This window comes from Aristolochia californica, unplaced genomic scaffold (genome assembly GCF_029961685.1).
Source record: "Aristolochia californica isolate CCGP_79_NKW_82.1479 unplaced genomic scaffold, dmAriCali1.0.hap1 SCAF_2, whole genome shotgun sequence".
Lineage (NCBI taxonomy): Eukaryota > Viridiplantae > Streptophyta > Magnoliopsida > Piperales > Aristolochiaceae > Aristolochia > Aristolochia californica.
Window position 1 is genome coordinate 36,959,590 of NW_027181881.1, and position 8,808 is coordinate 36,968,397.

Sequence of the window (8,808 nt, forward strand, 5' to 3'; positions counted from 1 at the left end):
TTATAATAAAGGAAAGTGGTAGAGTCCAATTACAATTAAACTACCCTTGTCCCAATTACACCCAAGTTCTAATACTTAAAATAAGTCCTAACATAATGAAATAACTCAACATAAATAGAAGACTAACATAACTAAAACACCTTTAAATTAAAATTCTTCTGTGAGACTTGTTTCCATAATAATTTTGGCTCTGTAAAACTTCTTATTGTGAGAATCATCATACCACCTCACTTCTTATTGTGAGAATAATCATACCACCTCACGTGATCATGGTAGGTCCCACCAACTCGTGTGATCATAGTGGGTCCCACCTTGTAACGGAACCTGTGTTTCTATACTAGAGATGTTGTTTGACAAATTATAGTGGAACTTTTAACTCTAGGGAAGGCCCCATGAGAGTAGAGTAGGAATCTAAAATAGTAATTATAACCCACTATAAAAATATGTGTAGTGATTGTTCCATTTGAGCAAAAAAAAAAAAAAAGTTAAATAGCCATAGAGCCTAGATAAACCTCTTCAACCCCCTCTAGGTTTATCCTTATAAAACTTTTTGTAGTGTTATTTGAGCAAGGCTTCTCTGGAAGTTTGGTTTATGCGTTGATTATCAAAGATCCAATTATGGCTACTAAAATCACAATCGATGTACACTTCATTTCGGTCAGGTTACGGAATTGACAATACCTCTACTACAATCAAAGAACCCCCGGAAGCTCAGTATGCGTAAGCAGCATGCAAAAGCCGAGAGACAAGAAATGGAAATGAACCGCAAATTTTTACTAATGAACCCACATCCAATTTTTTTAGCTATCTTCCTTAGTCTGTCTGCTTCCAGCGCCATACACCTTCAAACATCATCTCTCATTACTTAAAAGGGCTTCTGGTCTGCCCAACTAATTACTCTCTTTATAAATTTCACTCAATTAAATTGTCGAAAGCAGTGAAATTTCTGCAATTTTAATTAATTTATGACTTCCACATTTTACCTTTATATGCATTCCCTAAGATTTTATCTAACACGGTAAGATTTCCCTAGATTTAATCGATCCACAATCTCCCTATCATATTCTGGCTGATTTAGACTATTTCCTCCCGAGAACAGATAAACTGTGTCCAGCTCAAGAGCGCTTTCGCAATTTGCTACATCATAACTCCATAACAAAGAATAAGGTTGTATCTAATTTCCTAAAATTTCAGCTCATTTGTCTCACTTTAGCTGCAAACTCCAATGGTGGAAGCAAGAATAAGAAATTATAATAGATGGTGTTCATGGGATGAAATTCTGAAAATTCACCAAAGACAACGACGTTGGTGAGGAAAAGCCGTACAAGAATCCCAACCTTTGCTCGTCTTCCTGGCGCTTCAAAGGTTGTAAACAGGGAAAGGGTTTATGCTTCTACAACAAGTTTCATGACTTCCAATTTTTTTTGGATCGAGTTGAGAAATAATGTAAGCCACACACATTTTTGTTTGTGCGTTCCTGTTGTTGGATTCCGCATGTGCTTTTGTATCGTGTATTTTGCCCAAAATCGAATCATAATATTAACCTGAACCTTTTTAGCTTGTTCTTCTCAGCCATATACTCACAATTCTATACAGGGAATGAAAATCATTCTGTCTAAAAGAGCTCCATCAACTGCTGGACAACGTCTGCAACACAAAAATAGCAACATGTTTATAGGTTGTTTAAAGTCAGTGTAAACAATCTTGCATAAAACATAAACAATCACTCAAGCATGCTCAAACGCATAAGAAAAAGAAAAAAAACACAAATGCACCTTGCAGGATTGCTGGTGTAGTTTGGAACTCTTCCCACAGGCTCTGATACAATGAAATATCAAAATTAAGAAATCTGGCAGCAAGAAAAGTGGCTCCGGCTGCTATGTGTTGAGGTTTGAACTGTAGCCAAAGAGAACTCCGGAGTCTGCAGTAGAGTGCATTTGCTTCCATAAAATTGCTTACAGAAATAGTGAGAGAGATAAATAGCAGATAGTGCCAGTCAATTCAATTATACAACCCAAAAAACAATAAAGTCTAACCAATCATCCCCAGCTTGAAAATGCGAGTCTTTTGAACATGATAGTTCACATCACTAATAAGGACATGACATGAGTTTCAAGTAAATCCACTGTTGAGTTTCAAATGGCAAATCAATGCAAGTTCTTAAAAGCATTCATTCCTTACCAACTAAAGCAGCCACCCAGGCAGAACATTTACCAAGAATGATCTCCAGGAATACACAGCTAACGCACTAAGACCACAGTAGTAAGTTGGGCCAACTGGAAGGCGCAATATGGGTCAACAACAAGTAACGCAGACAGAAGGTTGAATCAACATCAGACAGATGGCTAGCAAACCACAAACTACCCATCTGCAATTACACGAGGTAGTTTCTAGCAACATGCATAACATAGAGATGAATGGAAAAGAAAACATTAAATACTAGATAATAAAAAATCAAACTTTGACTTTAAAACCATTACATTCTTCTTACCAACTAGCAAAAGCAGTCACCACCTAGAATTTTTGAATAATCATCCGGAGAAATGCTGATAATGCTGCTTAAACAACAGTAGTATGTTGATCTTTTCTGAATAATACATCAATTTGCAGACCGAGTACTGGTCCCAAGAGCAATCCATAGTCCACATGGAGGAAAAAGTAGCAAGCAAACAAAAGCACAAGTTTTCGTTGTATGTGCCTGTATCTTCAGCTCAGTTTTGTCCCAAACATGAAATACACTTACTAGGCCTGCATCATGCATATTGCATACCATTTTGCCTTTTGGAAAAGTTGTTAATTTGTATAACTCAGGAGATCCATATGCAGCATGAGAGGATTAAAATGCTCTGATAGCCCTAGACATCTCCAAAAAGAATCAGCCAAGCTTCATAAACATGTACCAATTTACAAAAAATAGAAGAAAAACTGTTAAGTTCTAACCAAAGCCAAAATGATGAAAAACAGCTCCAATCTACAGAAGGCTTCATTGACCAACAATATGTCAGCTTCATAGTCAGCTGACTGCAATATATATGCATGTATGTCACACACATGGTACATGTTTATACAGACTTTTAGATACATGGTGACATTTTTTACCAAATAAAAGAATACATGATTACAGTAAAAAGTATGATGGAGGATGCTTTTACCAAAATGCAATAAACATAAAAGGAAAATCTGAAAGTGTTTTTTAGACAAGGAAAAGTAGGTACCAGGACTGAATAAATATACTTCAAATATCCCAGGACCAAAGTGTCAAAAAAAATTATAAACATGGTCCTAACAGATCAATGAAGTAGTGAGGAGCATCAAAAGCAGCACTACTAAGTGTTGTTGCTAGTAAATGCCTTTTCGAAAAAAAAAAAACTAACAATACAAATAGGATAAACAAAGAAAACACTAAAACAGCAAACCGCCCCCCCCCCCAACCCCCAAAACAAGGAGAGGAAATGGGAGGTTTGCTATAGATGTTTCAGCCGAAGAACTCTTGAAAGGAGTTCTTGAAGTAAAATAAAAAAGCAGACAAATGCTTGTTGCTGATTCCAGCAACCAACATAGTATGGATGAAACTTAAAAACGTGCAAACACATCTTCCTAGCTGTTGCTTCATCTTGGTAACTAAAACAGAAGTAGACAAACTTTTGAAAACCTCTATGTACTAGAAGCCTTTTGCTGAGAAATGAACATACATAGTCAGAGACTCAACATAACCATCCAACATTTAGCTAAGTCCAACATGCCATTTGCTTCTTGACCTTTATGTGATAACTAAGACTGACTATTACGAAATGATATAGTACAGCTCAAGAATATTACATGAGACCACAGAGTAGCATAAATGGACAACAGGAAATAACAAAAGAGTTGTGCAAGAACCTATAGCATGATAACTCAGGAGTTTAATGTTCTCTAATGTTTTTTTCCTTTTTTTTCCACAGTCTGAGGGCAAGGGCTTTCTTTCTCAAGTATTGGTGTTTTAATTAGAAACTGGAGCTGATAATTAACATTTGGTGCATTTTCTTATCCAACAAGGCAGAATTCAAATCGACTCACAATCTAAACCAAAACATATATTTTGTCAGACCAAATTGCTAATGACTATCGAAAAAGGCTGTGATAGGACAATCAATCAGAACCTTATTTAGAAAGAGAAATTGGAATGACAATGGAAAGTTGGTGGAAGGAATAAGATAATCCAACATAATGGAATGAACAAAATATTCGTTCTTTGCAGAAGGATTAGAAAATTGAGGATAGAGAGAGAGCTTGTAACTAGAAAAAAAAAAGTATAGTGGTGTAAGAGAAATGTACTTAATTGAGGTTCTGACATACTCCATGTTTTTTCAATAATTTTCACAAGTCAGGAGAAGAGATCATAGACTTCAAGAGGAAAAGCTAAAATCCTGGTTCAAAAATCAGATTGGAAATCAGCTACTGCCAACTGGAGGAAAGATCCCAAATCAGACAAATCTACTAGGTGAAAGGTGTATAAACTAGCTCAGACAACATTTTTTTTTTTCAGATTTCTTTTTTTAATGTTGAACTTCTTACTCAAGAGAGACTCAATCCCAAGACCTGAAACCCCCCATTTGACAATTGAGCCAAGGCCCCAAACAGTAAATGACAGCAACAAAAGTACATAAGACCACCAAATTGGCTCAGGTTGCGGTATTCAGGACCTCACCAGCTCTCCAGTATCCGGATGAGTAATAGGGTTCAAAATTACATGAAAAGTAGAAAAGTATCTTTTTTCTTTTTCTTTTCTGCCTTGATGGGTTGATTTCAAGGCAAACAAGCCATAACAACCTAATTTTTCAACTTCATAGGTAAACAACACTGCATGAATAGTGAATCAATCCGCCAAGTAAGAAAACCACATAGGTGAGCACGCTATTCTTGAAGACCCTGCAATATATATGCCAGACCAAAAGATCAATATTCACACCAGGAAAAGAAAAACCATGTTGAGCAATCAGTCTCGTGGGAAATTTTGCAAAAAGTAATAACTACGGCATAAATGCTACTTAAGATAGATGTGGATGGATTTAGACCACCTCATTTTGTGGTTACAATTTTTGAGACAAAGTTGCTCAAGACATCAGACATCATACAAACCAAAATAAAGACTAATATCCATTGGATTCTGTACCTCTGTTTTAAAAATTATAAAGTGTTGCCAATTTCTCCATATCAACACATTTTTCTAACACAAAACTGACTCTGTATATTTAAATCTTTTCCCAGTACAAGCTACGCTTCCAGCAAAAGAAAAAGTAAGACAACAACAACAAAAAACATATTTCCTTATCCTTTAAATGGAACACCAAACTACTCTATAATGTTTCCAAGCTAGAGAAATTTTGAAAAGAAACATTATCCCAGTACCCATAAAAAGCTTCATCAAATATGTGCACATGGACGACCACAACAAAGAAATGAGGCCTTTCCATTACAAAAATATCACAGACATTGAGAATTATAACCAATGAACTTACCCTTCACTAACCAAGTTCCATGCAAGATTCACTAGTGCACTTTGTGAAAATCCTTGTTTGTTAAGAACAAAAGTAAGAGGATTGTATGGATGCTGCACATTGAGCTCAAAGTCTAGAGTTGTCAATATCATATGCTCTGCCTCAAGGATCCTCTCTCGATATTGCTCAAACCAGTCCTACAAAAACAAGCACAGAGAGAACGTAAGTGAAATGCATTCTCAGAACAGAGTATGCCTGCCAAGATGAACAAAAAAAGAAGATTCAATGTCACTAGATTAGAACATATTTTGTAAGTTAATTACTAAATTGCTAATATGCTATTTCAATAAAATACCTTGAGATATACGAGCCATGCTGTAAACACATGTTTACTAAAAGAAAATACAATTACAAGGAGAAAGTGCAGAAGAAAAGGGATATTGCAAGAGGCAAGCTTTAGAGAATGGCCTGATCAGTATATCCTAGTTGGAGTTAAAGTAACAAATAATAAAACAATATCATGTCAACTTTACTTACAGCGGGAAGCAAATATGGAAAGAAAGCAAGATCTTGCTTATGGCAGATTTCATAGGAAAGTCTAAGTACTGCATTCAAAGGTCGCGGTGTCTCCTCAGATTTTGCCACAAGGAACAAAGCTGCCGTCGCAATTAACTGCATTAGGAAAATCATTTATTTATTAGAGTATTCTTCATTAAGAGACGAATTTCACCCAAATAAAACAAGCATACAAGGAGAACATGAGAAAGGTAGGGAAAACTCACAAATCTGTCGTGGCAAGCATGTGATCTGTGAACAAAAAAACGATGACAAAGAACCATCGCAGTTCCAATAGTAGTTTGTGGCCTGCAAAGTTATAAATAAAGCAACCTGTCATCAAATTTATCCCAAAGAAACCAGACCACGTGTCATAAGGATTTCATTATAGCAAAATGAAAATATAGAACAAACAAATACAACCAGCTGATGGTATCTAACCAAGCTATTCCGAACAAAAAGAAGTCCCAGTCCAGAAACAGACACAAAGTCAAATATCATGCTCAACAAAAAAACTCCAGAAAAATGAATCAGAAATGTGTCCACATAATCTATTACACAAAAAAAAAAAAAAAAAAAGATACCACTGAGCAATCAGGCCCCAAAATTGGAAATGCCAAACAATTTACAGTTCAGAGGAGTTTCTTCTGTACTCTCATTTGGTAAGTGTAGGTTGTCTAAGAAAAAATATTGTTTAGCCAGAAAGCTGAGAATGTCGCAAATATCCTTGAAAAACTCCTGTACTACATTCTATCATGAGTTCCAATGACATGAATTTTCTTAATTTCACTGTTCCCATATTAGAGATAACTGAACAGAGATTGCTGCAAAGTTGATCAAGAAGCCACGAATGTCACTGAATCATCTCCCACTGCTATCAGCTCCATGAAACTCAAATTTAATGGGGGTTAGGGTGGTGGCATTTTTCTTGACCATATCAGAACTACATATGATATGCCGGTTCATTAGGTTTTTCAAGATTGGCTGAATCTCACACTCTCCTGAATGGTATTAAACTTGCTCGGTCTCATTTTCAGATCCAGGTTGAGGTGGAGGGGAATTCTGCATTTGTTATTAAGCCAGTGTTGCAAAAAATGCTGATCCTCCTTGGCACCTTTTACCCCTCTTTGAGGAAATATAGAAGACTACAAGAACCCTCCCTATCTCTTGGCAGAACGTTCCTAGACCACAGAATCCTGTTACAGATAAGCTTGGCTGGGAAGGAACGTCTTGTGGATTTACTGGCTTCTATCCAGAGATGTAATTTATTTGCTCTTTTTTTGTTGTCTGGCTTGTAGTTTCAGATGTATTGAAAACTCCAGGATTCTAGGAGGTTCTGCTTCTTTGTAATCTCCCTCAAATCTAATAGTCTTTCATAATTCAAAAAGACAAAGCCTTGCGAATCGGACTATAGACATGAATTTCATTAAGATGCGTCTTTCAAATCAAAACTACCTGAAAAATGAAAAAGAAACAAAAGAGAAACAAGAGAATGTACAGTTGAAATAAATATACTTACAATTCCAGACGGACTCCAAGATTCTGGAGAAAAGTACAATAAGAGTATCGCAGGTGAGTTTCACGTAGCGAATCTATACCATCCTTCCTAGAAGGAGAAAATCTGTCAATCTCCTCCCTCGACATAAAGACAGTCGCATCCTCTGACTTGGGCAGTTCAACTTTGTGGCTTAAGGACCTACTGAAGTCTGTATCAGGTCTTCGAAAGCCGAGGTGGTAAGAGTTGCTCGTTGATGGCTCATTGCTGACCATTGTCAACTGCTGAACCTGATTGTCAAGGTAAGGTCTGCTACTACCTTCCCAGTTAGAAGTTTTGAACTTTCTTCTCTTAAGAGAAGGAGCAGTATCAACGTCAAGGCGATATTGATGATCGCGATTTTTTCTCGAAATTTCATTAGGATGGAACCCCCTGTCGTAGTGGTTGCTAACGTTATTGTTTCTGTTGAAGGAAGATCTAACACCATTTTGGACATGGAATCCTTGTTGAGGATGTCTACGAGTCCGAGACAGAGACATGATTATAATGAAATTAAGGTTGATGAAGTAACAGCTATTCTGACACCTTCAGGGAACCAACGTCAACGAGAAGCTGACCAAATCAAATTCTGAGATCTGACAGAAAAGAATAGCCCGAACGAAAAAAGGATCGATCTCAGAATACACCAGTTGCGATCAAAACCTAGAGTTGGGATACTATAGGAAACGAAGATTAATTCAAATAAACAGCAGCGAGTGGATAGACAAAAGAGAAAGATGATCAAGTCTCGAACCTAGCCAGGACGGCCCAGGAGTGAAATTCTCAAAATTGGAAGACTAACCCGATAAACGCTGAGCGTAATAGGAGATACCTTTAACGTTTAATCCGATCAAATAGAAAAGATCTCCTCTCGCAGATGTCGAAATCTGTGAGAGCAGTCAAAGAGACGAGTAACCCTGGAAAGGAAAAAGAACGGAGACGGTGTAAAAATTTAGGGTTTTTAGTTTGTAGTTTGGGGGCTCCGTGAAGTTGTAGCTATGTGAAAAAGAGGGCTCAGAAATACACCCGTAAACAACGGAATCGACAACCTTTTGAACGAGAAACGTGAAGAATTTTTTACTTTGATATTGTTATGCAATTATTTTATTTTGAAACTTAAAAGCAAAAAATAAGGTTATTTTAGTAATTTACCTTTATATTTACTTATTATAAAACTTAAGGTATAAATTATGGTAATTATGTTTGAAATAACAAACAATATTTAAATTGTTTAGTAATGAA

General features: G+C 36.5%; 1 protein-coding gene across 5 annotated transcripts; it reads right to left on the reverse strand.

The window, feature by feature from the left end:
- Positions 1-1,177: 1,177 nt before the first annotated feature.
- On the reverse strand, positions 1,178-8,558 carry LOC137956043 (cyclin-T1-3-like). Of its 5 annotated transcripts, none has more exons than XR_011113204.1 (7): positions 7,552-8,558; positions 6,260-6,341; positions 6,015-6,149; positions 5,499-5,674; positions 2,492-2,855; positions 2,182-2,368; positions 1,834-1,921 (listed from the first exon to the last, which is right to left on the reverse strand). XR_011113204.1 is itself a non-coding variant. In XM_068803344.1 (6 exons), exons 1-6 carry the CDS (start codon positions 8,064-8,066, stop codon positions 1,616-1,618), a joined length of 1,086 nt encoding a protein of 361 aa, XP_068659445.1. In that variant the 5' UTR covers positions 8,067-8,558; the 3' UTR covers positions 1,178-1,615. The 5 variants fall into 5 exon arrangements, 2 of the variants coding, with proteins under 2 accessions (XP_068659445.1, XP_068659446.1); XR_011113203.1 differs by having other exon boundaries at positions 2,215-2,368; positions 2,492-4,908; XR_011113202.1 differs by having other exon boundaries at positions 2,492-4,908.
- Positions 8,559-8,808: the final 250 nt, after the last annotated feature.